The sequence below is a fragment of the Aulonocara stuartgranti genome, assembly GCF_965226115.1.
Source record: "Aulonocara stuartgranti genome assembly, chromosome: 18".
NCBI lineage: Eukaryota > Metazoa > Chordata > Actinopteri > Cichliformes > Cichlidae > Aulonocara > Aulonocara stuartgranti.
In genome coordinates this window covers 28,162,591-28,184,922 of record NC_138954.1, presented here as the reverse complement: position 1 = coordinate 28,184,922, position 22,332 = coordinate 28,162,591, and the positions used below count along the sequence as shown (strand labels likewise).

At 42.2% G+C, this 22,332-nt stretch overlaps 2 protein-coding genes across 5 annotated transcripts; both read left to right on the top strand.

The window, feature by feature from the left end:
* The first annotated feature begins 308 nt into the window (after positions 1-308).
* On the top strand, positions 309-13,557 carry LOC309694374 (collagen alpha-2(VI) chain-like). 3 transcript variants are annotated; one of them, XM_082514432.1, is made up of 33 exons: positions 309-530; positions 1,619-1,694; positions 2,265-2,352; positions 2,488-2,588; positions 2,687-2,830; positions 3,499-3,861; positions 3,942-3,962; positions 4,057-4,122; positions 4,223-4,321; positions 4,427-4,453; positions 4,571-4,597; positions 4,691-4,735; positions 4,838-4,891; positions 4,971-5,033; positions 5,124-5,186; positions 5,289-5,342; positions 5,426-5,461; positions 5,555-5,617; positions 6,276-6,338; positions 6,455-6,517; positions 6,611-6,673; positions 6,759-6,809; positions 6,894-6,992; positions 7,071-7,133; positions 7,214-7,249; positions 7,338-7,383; positions 7,477-7,629; positions 7,719-7,813; positions 9,244-9,425; positions 9,521-9,699; positions 9,797-9,835; positions 11,722-12,053; positions 12,577-13,557. In XM_082514432.1, exons 3-33 carry the CDS (start codon positions 2,277-2,279, stop codon positions 12,844-12,846), a joined length of 3,036 nt encoding a protein of 1,011 aa, XP_082370558.1. In that variant the 5' UTR covers positions 309-530; positions 1,619-1,694; positions 2,265-2,276; the 3' UTR covers positions 12,847-13,557. The 3 variants fall into 3 exon arrangements, with proteins under 3 accessions (XP_082370558.1, XP_082370559.1, XP_082370557.1); XM_082514431.1 differs by lacking the exon at positions 1,619-1,694 and having other exon boundaries at positions 310-530; XM_082514433.1 differs by lacking the exons at positions 1,619-1,694; positions 11,722-12,053; positions 12,577-13,557 and adding an exon at positions 10,281-11,496.
* A 4,610-nt stretch (positions 13,558-18,167) lies between these two features.
* On the top strand, positions 18,168-22,125 carry LOC309694377 (D-serine dehydratase). 2 transcript variants are annotated; one of them, XM_082514436.1, is made up of 10 exons: positions 18,168-18,271; positions 18,812-18,967; positions 19,066-19,195; positions 19,526-19,676; positions 19,782-19,962; positions 20,373-20,491; positions 20,973-21,099; positions 21,248-21,310; positions 21,406-21,511; positions 21,603-22,125. In XM_082514436.1, exons 2-10 carry the CDS (start codon positions 18,822-18,824, stop codon positions 21,690-21,692), a joined length of 1,113 nt encoding a protein of 370 aa, XP_082370562.1. In that variant the 5' UTR covers positions 18,168-18,271; positions 18,812-18,821; the 3' UTR covers positions 21,693-22,125. The 2 variants fall into 2 exon arrangements, with proteins under 2 accessions (XP_082370562.1, XP_082370563.1); XM_082514437.1 differs by lacking the exon at positions 18,168-18,271 and having other exon boundaries at positions 18,790-18,967.
* The last annotated feature ends 207 nt before the right edge of the window (positions 22,126-22,332 follow it).

The following is a 22,332-nucleotide window of genomic DNA, read 5'->3' as shown; positions in this document are numbered from 1 at the left end:
AGTTTAAGTGGCCAAAGATGTAGAACACGGAGCTTGTATGATAATGCAGAATCATAAGAATATTTCCATATCAGGTCATTTCTTTATTTTATATATGAGTTCTTCATAAATACACGTTGACTGCAGACTTTATATCAGGATAAGTAAATACATTAGAACTAAAGAGCACATATAAACACTGGCGATCACTTTCTGGCAAACGACCACCTGTTGGCACGGCAGGCACTTGGTACACGCACGCGCACACACTCGGGTTCCAGCGAAGCCACGGCGCCTCCAAGCGGACGGCGTTGCGCACTGAGCTGAGCTGGGAGGAGGAGGAGGGCTCAAGAGCTCGTAGCTGGGGTTGGACCGGGACAGGCGGACGAACGGACGGTTCTTCTGCGGGAAGCAAACGCGCATCCAGGGTGTCATTTCCCACTCTCTCTTCCTGTATCACTCGTTCTCTCGGCTCCCCCCCCCCCTGTGGAGATGAGGAGATAATCAAAAGATAAGCTGCTGACGAAGTTCTGAAGTTGTATAGAGTTTGGGTAAGCTGCACTTTTACGCACAGACTCTTTTTGCTTCTCTGTTTCGCTCTCGCTCTCTCCCCCCGTGTCTCTCTCGTGAACCTGCCTGTCTCCCTCTTCTCTCCTTCTGTGTCTTGTAATTTAGTCCTATGAGCTGAAATGACGGTGTTTTCTCAGCCGACGAAAACTGTTGTGTGAACTCTAGCTCTCAGGCGAGAAGTTTGTGAGTTCTCAGAGCGTCAACCTTCTCTGAGAACTCACAAACGTTAAACAAACAAATAAAAATATCAGAGAGTGGATTGTATATTTCTTTGGGTTTTTTGCACGATATTCACCCGCTCTGAGCTCTAAAGCTGTGAGAGCTCCCACTCGCTCGTGGCCCGGGCAGTGGAAGAGGAGTAGGAACATCTGCAGAAGCTGCAGGACTCCTGCGCAGCTCACAGCCTTTTGTCCGCTAGAGGGACCCGCAGCAAAGCGCGTCGCTGACGAGGTTCTGGCTGATATTCCAGCATTAAAATAAAATGTAGGCCTGTATGAAAACTCACTCAGCAGCGCTGGTGGGGGAAAATCATTTTGTTTCACAGATACGAGCTCCACCGGCAGAACAGCTGAGCTGTGTAGAGTGACATATATGAATGACACATGTAGTATTGGAAATTGTGTTGAAAGTTCTTTGTTCTCAGACGGAAGCTGTTTTCTCCTGTTTTGCGCCGTTAGTGTGCGTTTTTTCATACTGTGTCTTGTAGACATTATTTTAGCTGGAGTTCCTAGTTTAAATGGAGTGATGGGCAATAGAGTTCTTAGCTTCTTTCATTTTGCTTCTGCCCAGATCATAAGAGCTCCCACAAGGCCCAATGTGCAACTGGTTTCTGTACATTTGTTTTGAATGGCAGAGACATGTCCCGTCAAAGCTGTAAAGTGTGTGATGCAAATAAGGTCACCGAGCCTGCCCTCAATGAGTTAACCTTGCTGTGACAGCTTTGGCTTTATGTGAGAGTGGAGAAATCCTGTTGATGGCAGTAGAGTGAGACCTTTGAAAGAATTTGGTTTGTGATAAAAATGTGTGCCTTTCTTTTTATCCAATCAACAACCTGTTTTCTGGTCTCCAGATGCAGCCATAGGCTGACCCTGATGTTCAGGAACACGGCTGAGGTTTCATGCTTTTTGTTTTGAGAATATAATCAGGTCAATACCTCGTAGCTTTGAGCTTGAACTGAACTACTTCACTCCTGCACAAGTTTTGTTGTTCTCATTGAACTTTGATGGAATCTGGTTGTAGTTTAGCAGCGGGTTAAGTTTCTACAGCGACACAGTCATACAGTCATACAGTTATTACATTTTTTAGCTTTTCTTTTCTTTTCTGTCTTTGGACACACACAAAACAAGTTTGACTCATGTGATGCTTTCAAACCTCTTACATAACTGCACGGCAGCCATTTTGTTCACTGTACAACAGTCCCTGCATGTGTTTGTTTGACACTGATGTCAGATGAAGAAAATGAAAAAAAAAATAAGTTCAGTTTTAAGCAGGAAAAAAGCACTCTAGATACAAAAAATTCATATAGTGAAGCGTGCATTTTCAGGGTTTTTTATAATGTTTTATATATTAAAGGCTATTCTCTCATCATTTCTTTTTTTCATCTTAATAATCTCATCATGCATGTCTTTGCCTTTCTTTGCTGTTTTATCCTGCAGTTGCCGAATTCATTTCCCAACTGCAATAACTGAAAAGTGTGTTTCAATGTGCCGTGACAGGAGAAGAAGAAGATGGTGGGGTTAGAGTTCGTCCTGTTCGCTCTTCTCTTTGGAGCCCTGACTCGTGCCGAGAAAACCGATTGCAGCAGTGAGCACGACAAAACTGAACAGCCACAGTTTCACTAACACAACATGGAACATTTGTCTGATTCAAGTACTCTGTGATGTAACAGGAAGGAAGGTTTAAGTTTGTGTTTTTGTGTTCTCATCTTTTCCCTTCTAGAAAAAAACGAATGTCCCATAGACGTGTATTTCACCATAGACACGTCGGAGACTATTGCCCTGCAGGAGCCGCCTCCTGGAGCACTTGTGGAGAGTATCAAGGTTGCTCATTTATTTACAACTCTGTGGCTTAAAACGATCCCTATTGTTGGATTTAGTAAAAGTAACAGCCGTGTTGTGTAATGTTGTTGATGCTGTAGATATTCACGGAGCGGTTTGCACAGCGTTTGGATGATGAAGAGCTCAGGGGTGTCGTGCGGATCACCTGGAAAATCGGTGGACTGCACTTCTCCCAGACACAAAGTGTTTTCAGTCGGTTTGCATCCAAGAATGATTTCATCACAGTGAGTGACGCACATCTCAAAAACCTTTAGTCTTTCAAATACACCTGTTCACTTTTTGTCCAATAGCCAGCTGGCCTAATTGGCACAGAGACGGATCAATTCAGCTCAAGTTCATTTTATGTATTAGCACCAAATCAAAACAACTGTTACCTCATTGGGCTTTATATTGTAAGGTAAAGACCCTACAATAATACAGAGAATCTGTATTATTCTAAAGCATCTGGGAAGGAAAAACTCCCTTTTAACAGGAAGAAATCTCCAGCAGTACCAGGCTCAGGGGAGCACAGCCGTCTGCCCTCCCTGTCTGGGGCTGAGGGGAGGTAGGCAAGACAAAAACCACATTGTGGAAGAGAGTCGACTAATAATAATAACTAATGATTAAATGCAGAGTGGTGTATAAACACATAGTGAGGGAAAATAAGTGAATGAAGAAGAAGCATTCAGTGCATCATGGGAAGCCCCCAGCAGCCTCGGACGAATGCAGCATAACTAAGCAAGGATTCACGGTCACCTGATCCAGCGTTAACTGTAAACATTTAAAACAGGAAGGTTTTAAGCCTCATCCTATCAGGCTTCTCCTTTAATGTTTCTGCTGTAAATAACATAAAATAACACAAATTTTGTAACTCATCCTTCATGATAACGCCTCTGATTTTCTATGTTTCCAGGGTGTGAGGGGAATCAGGTATTTGGGTAAAGGGACCTACATCGATTGTGCCCTCAGAGAAATGGCAAAGGAGATACAGAGCTCACCCTCATACCCCAGGGCCCTCCGATTTGCTGTTGTCATCACTGATGGTCATGTGACTGGAAACCCGTGTGGGGGTATTAAGGTGGCAGCAGAGGAGGCTCGTGACAAGGGCATCCATATCTTTGCTGTGGCAGCATCGAATAACATAGAGGAGACTGGGCTGAGGGACATCGCCAGCTCTCCAGTGTCCCTCTACAGGAATGAATATGCAGCTGTGAACTTCAGCCAGAACAGAGTCACGATAGATACCCCAACTATTGATCGAATCATCAAGACAATGGTAACTTCCAAACACACACGCATAAACAGTCACAGCTACTGACAGCTACTGCTAACGTTTTGTGTCCTTTGTCTTCACAGAAACATCTGGCATATGTAGAGGTAAGACACACCTGAGAATCAGAAGAGGATCAGTTTATGAGCTGCCTTCCTTTATCTTCACTGACTGTCTCTCCTTGTGTCTTGTGAACCGCAGTGTTACAATGTGTCCTGTCTGGAGACAAAAGGGCCTCCTGGTCCAAAAGGCCACAGGGGACAAAAAGTGAGTTTAACACACACACAAACACTCATGCTTAGAGCACTTTCACCTATGTGACTTTGATCCTCACAAATGTTTTCTCGTCTGAACTCGATGACTGCAGGGAGCTAAAGGAGACAATGGCGAGCCAGGAATAAAAGGAGAAAGAGGTCGCCCAGGAGACCCCGGTATCGAAGGTCCAATCGGTCAGCCCGGTATCAAAGTAAGAAGCCACACTTTCGCCTACCCATCATCTTCATCAGTGCAACTCTTAACATTGATTTAGGCTTTATAATGACACATGGTTTTCTTTGTCCCGTCTCTGTAGGGAGAACCAGGTCTAAAAGGCGAGAAGGTGTGGCTTTTGGATTTTTTCAACTATGAATGGGCTATGGAGATGTTTGAAAATGAATGAAAGTAACGTCTGTGTTTCTTATACATAAAATGACTACTGACTTTTGTCTGACTACAGGGAGAGATTGGAACTCAGGGGAAAAAGGTATGTCTAATCTAACGTCATCTCTAAATAATCATTAATGCTGGAAGGTGATTTGCTTTTCTCATCTAACTGTTTCCTCTTTGTTCTCATTAGGGTGTGGCTGGCATCCCAGGACGCAACGGGACAGATGGGCAGAAGGTAGGACTCAAGCAGTCTTTCCTTAAATGCTCTTATTTTGAAATGACGCTCCCAGTTTTTGATCATGGGATGCTTTTCTGATGTATTTGTCGTTGTCTTTAGGGTAAAATTGGGCGAATCGGCGCTCCAGGCTGCAAAGGAGACCCAGGCGACAGGGTATGTCACGTCACTGATTACTATTCAAAACTATTATTACATGCTATCTATTTATGGTCTGTTTTTTGATGGTTTGCAGGGTCCTGACGGTCACCCTGGAGATGTCGGTGAACGTGGTCCTCCCGGATCTGATGGAGACAAGGTAGATGGTCGCTCCTGCTGTAAAAATAATAAAATTAAAAAATCTATAATTTGTTCAAGAGGTGATGAAAGTCTGCTTAATTGTCTTTAGGGAGATCCTGGGCGCCCTGGAAGATCTGGTCCGCCTGGCCCAGACGGAGATCGTGGACCAAAGGTAAATTCTGTACCAGCAAACAGACAGAATAGCAGCATGGAAGTCACATTAGTATGATCAGTGTTGGAGGTGATAGACTAAACTCTGGTGTTTCATCTGCAGGGAGAGAGGGGAAGTCCTGGATCACCTGGTATTCCTGGAGCGAAAGGAAACACTGTAAGATGCATCCCCACATAAATAACAAAGTCACACTCATTCACCTGCTTCAAGGCGCTGATTGCTGTGTTGTGTGTTTTTAGGGAACCTCTGGAGTCCCGGGTGTTCGAGGCGAGAAGGTGAGAACACCTATTTCATTTGCCAACAGTCGTTCTCCTGCGAGCTTTGTCTTTATGTGGCATCACAGCTGCCATGCCTTTTTTTGTTTGTAGGGTAGAAGAGGAGACTATGGTCCAAAGGGTTCACAAGGGCCTCCAGGCACTAAGGGAGAGAAGGTATGTCTTTATGTACACACTGACACAAATCGTAAATGTCAGGTTCAGGTGGTTTGGTCTACAGTAGGTGAGCAACTCATCAACATACACATGCAAAACATAAAACAACAGATAAGCAAAAGAAATGAATGCTGTTTTGTACTTTGAACACTGCCAGCCTTCATCAAGAAGGAAGAAACTCAAAGTCAGTATGCAAAGGATGCGAGTGGTCGAAGTAAGATCGAAGCAGCCGACCGCTGGAACTGTCTGGCCTCAGCTGTGGCTCACCAATCAGCCTTTTAGACCAGTCAACAACTTAACTGAGAGGTTTTTTTGCTTACAAATAAGCATCTGACCTGCGCCAACAAGGAAAAGGATAGACTAAGAAAAAAGAGTTTCCTCAGAAATGACAGTCCAATCAGTCAGTAAAGGCTCCAAGATTTTTACAAGACTTTTTTGTAAATATTTTTTACATGTCACACTGACATCTACTAAATCATCCAGGACAGCGCTGTGGTTGGTCTTATCGTCTGAGGTCCCACTAACTTTTGGGACCTTTTGTAACTTTTACATCACCTACGTGATGAATTATTCGCATATCCTCAAATGATTTGTCTCTTAAATCGGTTTTATTATTCCACCACTGGGAGGCTGAAGGGCGTTTTTTACTGTGTTTCAGGGTGAAAGTGGGCCTGAGGGCCAGAGGGGCCTTCCCGGTGAAACAGGAAGCGATGGGGCAAAGGTAATATGAACTGCGGTGTCACATTCATTGATTCATTGTCATTGAACACTATACAGTCTTGAGCTCTTTAATCTACTTGAGTTTGTTACATGTGCACTTTTCTTTGTTCTGAACAGGGTGATGTTGGCTTGCCAGGACCTAGGGGACCAGCAGGCCCACCAGGAGAGAAAGGAAGAACCGTGGGTTAAAAGTCACATTTGAGAACTATATTTAAAAGTCCCTTAAAGACATATATGTTAATCCACTCTCCATTTACTCTGCTTGTATTTTAGGGCAGCAGAGGTGACCCTGGTGATGCTGGACCTAGAGGAGAGCCTGGAAACCTCGGACCAAAGGTTAGACTCTCCACGTTTGTTTCTGTGGTAGCTGTCTTCATAGCTGCAGTTCCTTGTTTTAACTCTTTGTTTTATCGCTACTCAGGGAGACAATGGAAGAGCTGGCTTTAGCTATACGGGATCAAGAGGAGAACCGGTAACTTAGAATCAATGCGTTAACACTGCTTATAGTTTCTGCCTGACATGGCCAGGTGATGAAATTTTCCCCGATAATACGCAGGGTGACAGAGGAGACAAGGGTAAGCGTGGACCTCGTGGCACCAGAGGTGACTGTGGTCAAAAGGGTGAACCTGGACTTAAAGGAACTCCAGGACAACCAGTAAGTAGCACCTCGGATGAAGTTTGAAGTTTCTCTTTCGCTCAAAGGAAAGCTGTGTGATTTATTTCCTTCCAACAGGGCGAGCCAGGGTCCCAGGGTGAACCTGGATCAAGAGGCCCAAAAGGAGAAGCTGGGCGTGATGTGAGTACACAAAAAACAAACAGACAGATCCATAATGTAGTTGCATTCGCAGTGTGATATTTCGCATTGTCTTTTTGCAGGGAGATCCTGGCCCTGAGGGGGATCCCGGCCTCACTGTGAGAATATTGCAACCAACTACACTTTTATTATGTCAGCACAAACACATGATGATGATTTAATGATGTTTCCTGTCTTTTCCTGCAGGAATGTGACGTCATGAACTACATCAGAGAGACGTGTGGCTGCTGTGGTGAGTTTGTTTGCCTCTCTCTAAACATTCATGACATCAAAGTGCTCTGTCAGATTGTCAGACCTTCACAGCGTGCTGCGTTTTCATCTCTAGACTGTGAGAAACGTTGCGGACCGCTGGACATCGTGTTTGTTATCGACAGCTCAGAGTCCGTGGGTCTCACCAACTTCACCCTGGAGAAGAACTTTGTCATCAACACCATCAGCAGACTGGGATCATTTGCCAAAGACCCTCTGTCAGACACAGGTAGATACAGCTGTCAGGCTTTAAGTTCACATTTTTACAAGATAACTCCCAATTACACCTGTTAATAAGATAGCCACGCTTGTTTCCAGGCACTAGGGTGGGAGTGGTTCAGTACAGTCACAGTGGAACCTTCCAGGCCATCCGGCTCAACGACCCCAAGATTGATTCATTGGCTGCTTTCAAGGTCTCACACAGACGGACACAAACACATGTGTCAGTTTATTTTTAGAGTAGAGAGGAGATTGTTCTTTACACCAGATGTTTTTTTTTAATGAACTAGGCTGATCAGTCTGCACATGTTCCTCTCAGTACGTTGCTTAGTAGTGTCTGAGCTGCAGAAGATGGAATTCACCATCATAAAGCAAGTGTCTGGCCACATATGATGTTTTTCTTATTATAAACAAATCAGAAAAGAATAAAAACGATGATACACTGCATATAACAGGTTGATCAGCCACTGTGATGTCACCCATTGACTTGGGGGCTCTCATTTTAAAGCTTTCAGTTTTACATTTTAGCCAGTGCTATTTCAGTTTTTTAAAAGCACATGTCCCAGGCCAGGGATGGATCATACTCAGATCTTGGATTTCAAGTTAATACTGAAGCAATTTGCAAGTTAGAAGGCTACCACGCCCAGAGATATGCCTCATTTATTTCATTTTCATTAGAGCTTTAATCAACAAACCCAACAACACGTTGGATGGAAGATTTGAAACTTAGCACTGAGATTTTAAACTAGTTAAGAAAGTGTTTTCCAGACATCATGAATCAAATTTTAAAAAAGCAGAGTGATTTTCCCAGACCTCTTCACAATTGAGGCTTAGACGATCTGCCCCCTGCTTGGCATTAGAAAGAATGTAAGAAGTGTAATCCAGCTTCTCTCAAAATATTGTTTGTTACAATTGCTGATTACATTTGGTAAACAAGTTTAAATTTGAACTTGAATGTGGTCAGTGCAAACTTTATCCTATTTTATTACATTAGGGTGTGTCTGAAAAAAATGGAAATAACTTCTGAATCTGAACAGTGATGTCAACACAGCAGTACCTTAAACCTGCATTCTTTCTAATGGCCAGACGGGGGCGACTCATCTGGTTGCAAAAACAAATCTGTCTCTATGAAAGTTTATGGGAAAATATATCCACTTATCTATTGACTCATAGCCTTGAAAATCACTTCACTGTCAAATTCATGGTCCCATGTGCTAGTTTTAAGTCCTATTTAATAATACAGAGTGTTCATTTTGTAATTTATGGTTCCACTAAGAATGAAAAAGATAATAAAACAGGGTATAATTTAGGGATAGTGCCTTTCTGATCTGCAAGCTACTGTAACCTCTATAACTATAATTAAGGTAAAATGCTTAGTTTCTTACCGACATCCATCCTTTTGCTTGTTTCATTTCAAAAAAACCAAGGCAGTAAATGACAAAAAAAAGGGATTCAACAAACCATTGGGTGTCATTACAGCCTATAATTTCACCTCAGCACATATTACCATAATTGTTTTTATAGAACAAGGCCGTAGTCAGACATGAAGCGCCTTTGTAAAAATAATGGTGGTGATGTGACATAATACGCGGCAAACTCTCATACTGTCGTCTCCATCGCTCAGGATGCAGTAAAGCGTTTGGAGTGGATCGCAGGAGGTACGTTCACGCCGTCTGCTCTGAAGTACGCCTACGACAACCTGATCAGGGACAGCCGCAGAGCGAAAGCCAACGTCACTGTCGTCGTCATCACCGACGGACGCTTTGACCCCAGAGATGACGACAATTTGCTCACCTACCTCTGCAGGTGCTACTGGGGCTGTGGTTTGAGATTCATTTTTTGTGAAAAGGATCATTTTTATCTCATCGATTGTGTTTGTGTGAACCAATGCATGTGAGTAGAGATCCCAACGTTGACGTGAGCGCCATTGGTATCGGAGACATGTTTGAGCAGATCGAGGAGAATGAGAGTCTGAAGAGCATCGCCTGCCAGAGGGATGGTAAAGTAATGGGAATGAGACGCTTTGCAGACCTAGTGGCAGAGGAGTTCATTGACAAGATCGAGACCGTGCTCTGCCCAGGTAAATACACAGAAATATTCATTATGTGCAGCATGTAGTGGACTAACCATCTTGTTTTGTTCTTCATGGTTTGACATATTCGCTATCTTTGTTTTAGATCCTTTCATCGTGTGCCCTGATCTGCCTTGTAAATCAGGTAGGATTTTTTGTATAAGTCTAAGTGTCCTGTTATAGCTTCATTTATTCCTATAACATTTATACTATGCTTCAAATTAAGTTACTTTTTGTTTTGCCTTATTGAAAGTTCTTCCATCGAGGTACTTTTACCTATTTATACAAATCGCCCTGCATTTCACTTCAGTGGTGGCCATTTACAACTTAAATACCAATAGATTTGCCTTCTTTTTGAAGCATACTGCCCCGTTAGACTGCATTAGGATTTGGTTGCAATTTGTTAAACCGTGCGAGCAGTAGGTCAGTAGAGATCATTACACCTCCTTTGTATTGGTGCGATTACATTTTTTGGCTCAATCTAAGAATTTTCAAGCAACTCAGTGTACCTCCGACATCTCAGTTGGCTCTGTTGGTGCCTCGTGTTTGTGGGACCACGCCCACAATGTTATTCCGCCCACTCGTTGCAGGAGGGGGCATCTCTGTGGGGCAAGCCCCACCCCCTTGGAAGCCACTAGCCGAGGAAGGCAGCCCCTCATTGGTCCCCACCTCTTTGGAGGGTGTGACCAGCCTGCTGAACGGCCTGAGCGAGCAACAGTATGGGATTGGTGTGGCGACCATGGCGTACACAGCCCAGAGAGCCAAACTCGCCCAAGGAGCGGACAGGCAGCAGTGGACCCAGCTGTTTATCAACTCCTTCAAATATGTCTATGGGGACATTATGGGGGACCCAACGAAAGCCATAGGACTTTGCTAATGCTAATATGCTAACCATGCTACCTCGCCATTATGGATGCCATTGACTAATAAGCTTGCTGCTGGACAAAGAATAGAATTTATTCAAACTGTGGGCATTGTTTTATTGTTTAAACTATGCAGGTGAAATATACACCTGGGCTGAACTGCATGATATGAAGCTGGTCTTTTACTAAGCTTTCAGAGAACCCTTTGTGTGAATTGACTTCAGTCAAAATGTGGATTCATGATCCCTTCTGGCCTCAGAATATAAATATAAATATAAACATTTATGGATATAGCACAGTAATCCTGAGTATGTCTGTTAGTAATATGTACAGATCACGTATTTCAAAACATTTTCAATTGAAATGGAAAATGAATGTCATGCATTTGTTGGAGGCAGATTTGTCTACAGGGCCGTTCTTGTTATTCGGTTACAGTTGATGGAGCCTCATTTTCACTGTGAATCACTCCGATGACAGGTTTTTTTTAGCTGTTTTGCACGTATCCATGGTTACAGCCTTTATGTTTTTTTCCCCTGTGAATGAATCACGTCGGTGAAAGGCTGTTGCATGTGGAAAATATCTGGTTTTACACAATTCACAGCATACTGTATGTGAGTCAGAGGATGGTGTATGTTAATGTTTGGTTAAATGAATTGGCACCGACTGTGAGGGAACTATTGTATGATGTGCCCTTGACTGGTGCATGTTTTTCGGGGGGATTTTTTTTGCATGTGGCTTGGCTTGCAAAGTAGGATGACTTGAAGAAAAGGACCACAGAGTGGCTTCAATCCAATGTCATGTTATTGTTTTAGCTCTGTGACTGCAACTTGCTGATGTGAACATTGTTCACGTTGTTCATTTTGTTTCCTGTAAAATGGGATACATTCATATATTATTTTTATTTTAATGTCTAAAGAGAATAAACTCAACGAGCAAACTAAAACAGTGCTTTATTGACAAGGCCGGTCAGAATCTGGGAAGGCTACTCAAAGAAATACTGAAAGAGCCGGACTGCAGCTGGCATGCATGGAATTACAGCATGTTGTTGTTAATATGTGTATATATATTTTTGTTGTTGTTGTTGTTGCGGGCTTTGACTCTTGAGCATCTGTTTTCCAGCTGTAGCTCACCGAACACCCTGCTATGTATGTATGTGTGTCTGTTCCAGAGCCTGCTGTGGCTGCTTGTGTTCAGCGGCCAGTGGATATGGTGTTCCTCCTGGATGGTTCTGAGAGGATGGGGCTGGAGAACCACCGCAGGGCCAAAGAGTTCATTGAGAATGTGGCTCGCCGTCTCGTCCTGGCTACCGGCGAAAATGACGATAGGAATTCCCGCCTGGCTTTGTTACAGTACGGCAGCCCCTCGGAGCAGAGGGTGGAGTTCGCACTGACGCATAACCTCACAGTGATCTCCGATTCACTAGCAGGCGTCACCTACATGGATTCTTCCTCTGCTTTGGGCAGCGCTATCATCTATGCTGTCAACAATCTGGTGTTCAAGGTATAACAAATATACACATCTTATTTTTTTTTCATTTGAGAAGTCCAGACCACTCCCTCCAGCTGTTTGAGGTGACACGCAGCTTGTGTTCTAGCCAACACCCGCTTCTAACTGTAAATGGCTGAAGGTGCTTAATGTCTAAATTGTTGTGTTACTTAAAAATTAACCTAAACACAGAGACTTTGAAGGATGAAGTCAGTGAAGTCAGCTTGAGAGATCAAAACTGTTTTTTACTCTGTTGTAGCATTGTTAACTCTGTTGTAAAGCTCAGCATTTTAACAAGGGAGTCTGTGGGGATTGACTCACTTTTAGAGCCTGCCTCATGTGGCCAGACGAGGTACTGCAGTTTTTGGCATTTTGGTGTGTTGTTTTTTTTTTGCAGTCCTAGTGGTTGTCTTTTTGACTCCCTGGAGTTTTCACTGATTGACTGATAATCTTCTGGCATCACTAATGTCGCAAGTATGGAGCAAAAAATGCTCAAATGATACGCGACTTTATTATTTGTTTTATGTTGTGTTTGTAGGGCAACAGTCGCTTGTCACGCCGCAACGCTGAGGTGGCCTTCGTGTTCATCACTGATGGCATCACAGCCAGAGAGCAGCTGGATGAAGGTGTGAGCGCCATGAAGAGAGCGGAAGGCGTTCCCACGGTGATCGCCATGGGAAGCGACACTGATGAGGAGGTGCTAAAGAAGGTGGCGCTCGGAGACACGTCAGCCATCTTTAGGGGAGACGATTACGCCATGCTGAACAAGCCGGCCTTCTTTGAGCGCTTCATCCGCTGGATATGCTAGAAAGGAACTGTAAAGCTAGAACGAGAATTCATGGGAGGAAAGAAGGACCAGCTCCTTCAGCGTACATGTAAACACACCCTCACAGACCACACCTCTGTGGTCACTATCATTACTGGATGGAAGGCACTGAGGGGGCTACATATCCTGTCATTATGGGAGAAAATTAATTTACCAAAAGCAAAAGCAGTCTATGCAGGACCAACACACACACACACACACACACACACACACACACACACACAAAGACATGCAGTATCATTTGTATCAGTTGTTCTTTTAATCTCAAATCTATATTTTCAGCCAAAGACCTCCCAAAGGAGAGGTACGTGATTTCTGAATGTGTACCACTTTATCAGTAGGCTTTATTTTGTATTAATTTTTGGTTTGCCGAAACACATTTTTCCTCCCTCTCTCACAGACGTGTGCACACACACAGTCCTTTTTTCCAGGAAGTCAGTATTTACTTAAAAGGTGCTAAAGTAGAAAAACAAGGACAAAGCCATTTTATTTGGTATTGAATGTGTTTTTTACTTCATGTTATGCTGTAAATGTAGATTGATCAGGGCATAAAAACATGTAGACATGCTTCAAACACAAATTACACACACAAATGCATATTCAGTAGATAATTGCACACTGATTAACACGCAAGCCTAAATGAACCAAATCTGTAAACCTGACGTCCAAATAAAGCCTGATATTATGATCCCAGCACTGTCTGTTGTGTCTGCCAGCCTGTTTGTAATTTCTTTGACACCAGTGACTTTCCTCGGTTTTACGCAGTAACTGTTAGTCAGCTTGCCTCCTGCTGGAACTGCTGGATAATGATTCAAACCAATAAACTAGTTCTTTATATTGTAAAGGAAAATATATTTTGCTCATTTGCTGTGTATTTTTCTTTATGTATTTTAATTATAAAGGCCTGTATAAAAGAAGGACAGCTTTGACTCACAAACAAACTGCTTAGCCAGACTGACACTCTGCAGAACAGGAAGCTTTCATGCTCATAACTCTCCGTAACTAACAGCGGGTTGTATTTTTTCCCCCATTCACCCAGAGCAGGTGACATTAAAAGACAGGGTCAGCTTCTCTAGCAACCATGTGGATTTAAAAAATTAAATGTATAGACCACACCAGCAACATTTACATCCATATCCTATAGACACCAAAGAGAGGGGTGTATAAGAAGGGTTAGCAGAAGTATGGACATTATCAGCTGTCAGATTTTTTATTCTTTTGGGACAATGTTTACATTTTAGTAGAGGTAGTCAGATCTTTTTGAAAGGTATTGAGTGGTTTCGCTTTCCCGAGCCTTGACTTGATGCAAATAGACTGACCATGTATGATAAGAGTTTTTAGGAGTAGCTTAATTATTTCTTCCATTTCTTTTGTTTTTCATATTTGCAGTTGGTTAGCAACTGTAACAGTAGAATGGCTGTCACAATAACAGTGTAATGCCTTTTTACCAATAATGTAGTTTGGGCTGTTTCTTATAGTTACAAAGGGCTTTCAAAGTTTTTACATCAGAAGCCGATCCTGTTGCAACCCTCCCATAAAGGACTACTTTTTAGCAGCCCATCTATGACCCTTGGTGCAGTGGTGTAATTCCAATAGAAGACAATAGAATTATCCTCAATGAGCACACATTACAATCAGTACTTGGCTGATTGTCCCTCCTAAATGGAGGGACAGTAACTGCGTCTCTCCATTTAGGCTTGGACTTTGTATCTTTTGTAGGCTTGGACTTGACTTTGGGCAGGTGCAGTGCCTGCAGGCCCAAATATGTTGCTGGTTGGTCCACCTAATTATGATCACCTCTGGGTCCAAAAAATCAACATGGTGGTGTCCGTCACACTACACACAACACAGAGTGCAATAACCAGGGGATGAGGTCACGATGGCTGTGTCCAATTTGACATCACGTGTCAGCGTGTTTGTTTCAGTTCCTCAAGTTCACGAAGCCAAAGCCAGCCAGCCTGTGGCAAAAGACAAACGGCACCCATAGCCGATGCACCAGCCAAGGAAGAGCCAACCGCTGCCACTGCCGCTGCTGTCTCGGCACCCTCAGAGCCTGAGCCCACGCCTTCCTCATTTCCTGATGACACATCCCTGAAGAACCAGGAGCCCCGCCTGGGACCCAAGCCTCGCTCACACAAAAGGGTCCTCAACCCTCCTGAGAAATGTCTAATGTGCTGAGCGTGCCACCTCTCCCAGTTTGTGTCCATAAACCTCTTTTTCTGCTCCCCTGTTAATCTTCTCCCATTCTTACACTGCTCTTTGATGGTCATGTGATCTCTACACCTAAATACAGCCCAGTTATTGTTGTTGTTCACACCTGACGCCTGGGCTCATGAGTTGTCCTCAACATCTTGCACTTTCATCCCCCGTTTCTGACTCCCTGCCATCTGTCTTCTCCTCGATATTCTTCTATAACGAAACCTGCATTTATTACAGTCACCAATGAGTCAGCTGAATGGCTAGCTGTCACATTATCACTTTAACTGTAACACTTTTCAGTCTCAACTTTGCAGTTCCTGTTTTCATCGTTTGTGGTACAAGCATTTGTAAGTGTAATTTGTTTGGAGGCACAATCGTTGAATTTTGTGTATGTGAAAACATTTCTGCATCTCAGGAATGGTTTGGACTACTTGCATAATTTTCAGCTTGAAACTGACCTGCAATTTGGTTTGGCTAAAAATTTCACAGCAGACATTTGCCCAAATTTCTGGGAGCTTTCTGGGGTGAACACAGCTTCTCATCAGTTTAATACAGATTATAGCCTTGGGCTAATTTCCATCTGCAGACCCTCTGGCAGGTTGGTGTTACACACAAATTAGTAAAAACATACAGAGACAACAATAACAGGACAAAAACAGTGATCACATTAAATTAGAACAAACAATGACAAGAAGAGTGGAAAACAGAGGACAATACAGATAACAATAACGGAAACACATCAGTTATATTGCACAAACCCCACACATGCCCTGACTGTCCTGATATTGCACTGACCCATTACACTAATAGTTGTTTCCCTTTTTGTAATACACTAACTCTTTTTCACGTCCAACATAAAGCATGATTAAACATGATCACATGTTTGCGTGTGCCTCAGCCACCCTTTTAAGTGACTCTTAAAGATAGGGAGACTTGCACTTTCCCTCACTGACAGGGGAAGAGTATTCCAGAAGCTCAATGCAATGACAAAGTTCAGACCTTAACCTGATGGAAATCCGTTGGTGCGACCGTAAGAGAGATGTGCATAAACAAATACCCCCAAACTTCAATAAACTGAAGCAACATTGTAAAGAAGAGTGGACCAAAATTCCTCCACAGTGATGTGAAACAGCAATAAAATCATACAGAACATCATTGCTTCAAGTTATTACTGCCAAAAGTGCTGCAGGTTTCTCTGTGCTGCTTTTTTGTTGTTGTTGTTGTTGTTTTTTTTTTTTTTGGGGGGGGGGGGGGGGGGGGGGGGAGTCACTTGGGGAACAGTTTCAGGCCTTTATTGGCCAAGCTATCTATGATAGAGATGCAAAATCTATAGATTTGAACAATCATACTGAAAATCAAATGTTCAAAATGTAAATTTGGTGACAGGTTAACAGAAAGCTTGAAATATTTATTCTGACAGGGAATCCGTGTCTGAGATTTGAATATTTAACCCTAAAGGGCTGTTTTCATATCTGGAGGCAACGGGATTGTAAAGCATTGAGTTTCATTTTTGGTTAGTGCATCGGCATAATTATTCTGGCACCAAGCAGCGATGTGACCTGTGGATTACTGCAGGATAAAATAATACTTCTGGGCCCAGCTTTCAAAGTAAAAGCAGTTGTGGGAAACTGGCAAATGCTTTATTTCCATCAGCATTTAAAAAAGCTAAAGAATAAATAAATAAATAAATACATAAATAAATAAAAAGGGTGAGTGGTGCGCTGGATGAATGAGAAAACGACTCTGTGAAGACAAAACAAAGCTATAAAAATGTCCACGTGCACAGACATGCACACAAAAACTGCCTGACTCCTTGCTGGCTGTAACTCACCGCGCGTGATCACCTGTAATGTTCGTTAATAAGACAGACACGTGACCATTCTGATAGCCGTGTGCCATTTAAATTAGCATAGCTCACCAGCCATCATGGAAATCCGATAACAACGCAGTGGTGGGGGGTGGGGGGGTCGCTTCACATTCTAACTTTAAACAAAGGATTTTAAAGCTATTTGGTGTGGGTTTAAATCACATTTAAAAAAATCTTAACTTTAAAAAACTGATGAATTGATGATTATCTCATACATCAACACTTTGGAAAAGTGGCAAGAGGGAATCTCCCTCTAAGATCATTTCATGCACCTTTATGAGCAACATTTTACACTTCCATCACAGCTAAATGAGCCCTCATTCATTTGATCATATTTGGTTCATTTCCTGGGATTCATCTGTTCCTGGGATAGATGACAGTGTGAAGGAATTCCCAAGCTGGGCGCATGACTCTGGGTAGCTTGCATCAAAAACAAAAAAATGCTTTGATGCGGCCATTAACAGACCTTAGACTCCAAAACACATTGCTTGCATTAACTGAACTTTCAAAACAGAGCTACCTTAAATTACACAATTGAAACATATGTGTATTGTTTGTGTATTTATACACAAACACTCATATATATTCAAATGATTTAAAAAAAAAGTCCATTTACCTGTTACTACCACACCAAATCTGGTCGTTAGTACTTCCTGTCTTGTGTAGCCACTATGATCCTGGAGCATTTCCATTGTGTTTTGGAGTTTGTAAGTGCTTTGTCTCTAGGGGCCACCGTAAGTATACTTTTATTTATTCACTCCACATAAAATCTAATAAATAAATTATAAAATACAACAAAAAAAAAAAATTACATTTCAACTTTTAACCTTTTAAATGTTCTGCTTTTTCCTTTTAAACAAATTTTCAAGTGAAACAACACAAAACACTGCAAACCACAGCACAATAAAACATAAATTAAAATATGCAAAACAAGAAGAAGATACACATTCTCTGTCATATAGGTCTGGGATGATTTCTGGGAGAGTGTTTTCCTGCTTGGAATCGCAAACATGGGATTCACTGCATGGATAAACTTTCTGAATCCTTTTTCATCCGCAACTGAAAATAGTTGTGGATGATGACTATACCTTTCTAACGTGACGATGTTGTCTCTTGTTGTTGTCCCTGGCTCGCTATCTCTCTATTTCCCTCCTGCTCTGTTCCTGCTACTGTATTATATGCTACTATGCTTCTATATTAGATTTTTTTTCTATGATTTATTTTATGATTTGCAAAAGGTTCTCCCTGATTGTACTTTTTCATTATTTTTGACTCCTCGAGGACACCGTAGTAATGTGATCGGAACTTCCATAGAAAAAACAAATTCGCTGTTTTGAAAAGGTAAGCTGTGGTTTGTGCTGCATATTTCTGCATTTTTTGTTGTTATTGTTGTTGTTTCCGATGCTTGTTAATGTGCTGGTGGTTCCCTCACTGTTTCACAAACGCTATTATGCAGATTCGAAAGCAGTATGATTTTAATTTATCTATCGTTATGATGCACGATAATATTATCGGAAGGTCTTTATAGTACCAAAAAGAGGAGGAATAAAAAACTGCTTAAAGAGTGAATTGGATCACATACGATTTGATGAGTTGCAGTGCATTTGTAAAGTTAGTGTTTAAGTTTAAGTTAGTGTTGTCAAAGTTCAAAGTGCGCTGCGTTACATAATCAGAGACGTTGCAAAACTACACCCAAGTGTGATGAAGTTTACTTGCTGATTCGTGCATGTATAGCAGATACTTATAAATATAACTATTGAAATATGCTGGTTGAGCCAATCATGCAATAGAATTTAATTGCATGGGAAATATCTGAAGTGCTTTGTGTGTGTGTGTGTGTGTGTGTGCGTGTGTGCGTGCGTGCGTGCGTGTGCACTCCAGTGCTGCCAGTATGGAGGGAGATCCTCTCTCAGCCCTGTGTACTCCTGCTTTTGTGGTGGACGTGGACAAAGCGAAGAGGAATGCCCAGAGGATGATCGAGCGCTGCCAGAAACTGGGAGTCCAGCTTCGTCCACACATGAAGACCCACAAAACCCTGTATGGATTCATACGCTCATGCATAGACACGCACACAGCACATGCTTACAGACTTGCTGCGTATACAGGATTCTGATGAGGTCTCTGTGTGTGTCTAGTGAGTGTGCTGACATTATGACGGGTGGATCACAGAGGTGCATAGTGGTTTCCACCCTGGCAGAGGCCTGTTTCTATGCTGACCATGGATATGATGACATCCTCTATGCCTACTCTATTCCCTTTGATAAGGTTCTCTCAGCTCACACTTTAAATGTGTCCTTGTTTTATATTCTGTGAAATCATAAAAGCTGTAAAACATTAGAAATGGAAAAAATAGATTATTAATAACTGAGCCTGCTGAAAATGTATGAATCATATTTAGTAATATTATCACTAGAAACAATACATATATGTAAATATATGATACATGTATATCGCCATAGCACTTGCATGTAAAATAGCTCCAGTTCTATGCCATTACTTTGACATAATTTCTCATCACTTTTATATTTGTTAGTTGTTAATGTCCCAGCTGTGCTCTCTGTGCCATTTTTAATGTATGTCTCTGTGTGTCTTTAGGTAGAGCGTTGTGCAGCCCTGTCAGAGAGACTGGATCTCTTCCAGATTTTATTGGACCATCCTGATGCTTTGGAGCAGCTCCGAAAAAGACCCCTGAAAGATGGCCGGCAGTGGCACGCCTGGCTCAAACTCGACTGTGGCAATGGGAGAGGTAAACGTGCAGGGAAACCACGATAGATTTAATCATAAGTGCCTGAGCTACACTTCACTTCTCTGTTAACACGAGGATTGATCATGTGTCGGCTCTTTGTCATAGCTGGCGTCCTGCACTCGGAGCCAGGAGCGCTCAAACTGGCTGAAGCCATCGCTAAGACGGAGGGCGTGGAACTTACAGGAGTGTACGCCCACTGTGGGAATACCTATTACTGCACAGGAGTTGAGCAAATACAGGCTGTTGCCCAGGAAACCACCAAACTGACTCTGCAGTTCATGGAAAAGTAAGCTGAAAGCTTAAAAAAAATACACTGACTCATTAAAGCTGCTCTAATCAATAATTTTATCTCACTGGCTATTTAAGAACGCACACGACATAACAGCTGTTGCTCATACTCTTGAAAATTAGTTTTTATAAGCTGTTTTAACATCTTTGTTTTGGTTTCACAGCCCACAGGTTTCTTGTATTGAGTCATGCAGCTTTGTTTCCAGAAGCAACAAAAAAATCATACATCATATCTAAAAATGATGTATCCCATGTTTTGCACCAGACTGTAAACATGTTTCTGCTCTAAATTTGAGCATTTTCACATGGGTGTGATTGACTCTCTTTTGGAGCCATCTGGGAGAATAATTCTGCATTAACTTTCAACTGGTTTTTTGTTTGTGTGTTTTGGGATTTTTTTTGTGTCAGACTGAGGGCTGTTGGCATCATCTGTAAGTCCAGCATTGGCTCCACCCCTTCCTGTAGCCATCCAGTCAAAGACATGTCGCAGCTGAGCGAGGTCCACCCAGGAAACTACGTCTTCTATGGTGTGTACACATAGACCCACTGTTTCCTAGTTTAAAGGTGACGTGTAAAATCCACTTTTTCGTTATTTGTTGTGTATATTCAATATTCCCAGCGTGACTCAGTAAACATGACAAAGACCACGCCCTTTGACTTCACATCAGATGGGAAGCGTAGAATCAAAAGAGCCCTTTGCCCTATAAAAACAGTCCCCGACAGTACTGTCCTCTTAAGGTCATGACACATAGCTGCCTCGTAGTTTTGTCTACTTGCCCGACATGTTTCTAGTTGACTTCGGGACCCGACAATGTTTAAAGCTACAGGCGCTGAAACGGCCTGTTTGGAGCAGAGGTTTATTAAACAGTCTATAGGTATGGCAGGATAAATGACCTTATTGGTATTTTGAGCTGAGGAATAGTCGGGAGACATGTCACACTTAAAATATATTTTTCAAAAGGGCCTTTAAATTACAATTTCTTTTAAATGCATGTTTGTGGCATGCAGATGTGCAGCAATCTATGATTGGCTCATGCTGTATGGAGGACGTGGCTGTGAGGGTTCTCACAAGAGTCATTGGTCACTGTCCACACAGGAACCAGCTCCTGATTGACTGTGGATGGGCTGGAATCAGGTGGGTTCAACTTCATTCAATGGGAGCTAATACCTATCCCCTAAGTTCTGTTTTTTGTTTTACTCATCCCTGCTATCATCAGTGTAAGCTCTGTTTTGGAACAACCATGTAACTTAACCTTTCACCTACTCTTGCTTGTCTCTCTCAGTTTGGACGGAGCTGGAAAACTTCCCACTGGATACGCTGTGATCGAGGGGCATCCAAACCTCAAGTAATGCTTTAAAAAAAAATCTCAGTCTATTTTAGTATCTTTTTTCTCTTTTACTCTCAGTACCAATGTTAAATGTGACTGCCGTGTCCCTCCAGGTTGTTGTCTATGACCCAGGAGCATGGACGAGTGGAGCCCATCTCAGGACAACTGGACTACAGCAAATACCCCCTGGGCTCTCTGCTCACACTGATTCCCTACCATGTTAGTACTGAATGATTTATAGTACATCTTATTGACACATCAGTTTTATTGTACATTTTCCTGTTGTCAGACAATGTCTTTTTTTCTGCAGTCATGTGCAACAGCAGTGATGCATCCTGTGTACCATGTACACTCCAAGGGTCGTCTGGTAGGGAAGTGGACGCCCACTCGCGGGTGGTGAAGAGCTGGACGATGTCTCCCCCTTCTTGTCTCTTTGGGACAAGTGAGATATATAGAGACTCATTCCAAATAATTTACACATTAGAAACACATACAGCGATTCCTTCTTTGTTAGTGAGATGTGCCATCTTGATGGTAAAACATATAATTAATGAAAATATTCTCACTGTGGGCTTCAGAAGTTTCATACTGTAACAGAAACCATGTTCCACTAATGTTATGTCTTTAAAATTAATTTTTGTGTTCTGCACCTGTTTTTCACTGTCTGCAAGGAGACCTAGCTAGTGATGACTTAATAGAAAGTCATATCACTTGTGCTATCAGCTGTTAATACCAATGCTAATAAATGTTTATGAATGACCCTTTATATACAACTGCAAACTTTTGTGATTTATTTTTTCTATCAAAATAAAGATTTTCTTGGTCCCCTTTAATCTTCTATTTTTCTGTAATCTATGAATAAATAAGTGCCAGCGTTTGAACGGACACGCAAAAAATATCTTGGTGATAAATGTTATTTTTTTTAATATTACAGAAAATACATCATTCGCATTAATAGTAACCTACATTACTTATTGAAAATATAATAATTAATCAGTCGGTAAAAACCCTTCCCCTGTAGGGTTTTAGCCGCACAGACT

Bases quoted from the DNA above. Each gene is read 5' to 3' on its own strand.
- LOC309694374 (XM_082514432.1), top strand. From the start codon at position 2,277: ATGGTGGGGTTAGAGTTCGTCCTGTTCGCTCTTCTCTTTGGAGCCCTG. The intron at 4,322-4,426 runs GTAAGAAGCCAC...CCGTCTCTGTAG, and splicing joins TCGGTCAGCCCGGTATCAAA to GGAGAACCAGGTCTAAAAGG. The intron at 7,384-7,476 runs GTGAGTTTGTTT...TTTCATCTCTAG, and splicing joins AGAGACGTGTGGCTGCTGTG to ACTGTGAGAAACGTTGCGGA.
- LOC309694377 (XM_082514436.1), top strand. From the start codon at position 18,822: ATGGAGGGAGATCCTCTCTCAGCCCTGTGTACTCCTGCTTTTGTGGTG. The intron at 19,196-19,525 runs GTTCTCTCAGCT...GTGTGTCTTTAG, and splicing joins ACTCTATTCCCTTTGATAAG to GTAGAGCGTTGTGCAGCCCT. The intron at 21,311-21,405 runs GTAATGCTTTAA...GTGTCCCTCCAG, and splicing joins GAGGGGCATCCAAACCTCAA to GTTGTTGTCTATGACCCAGG.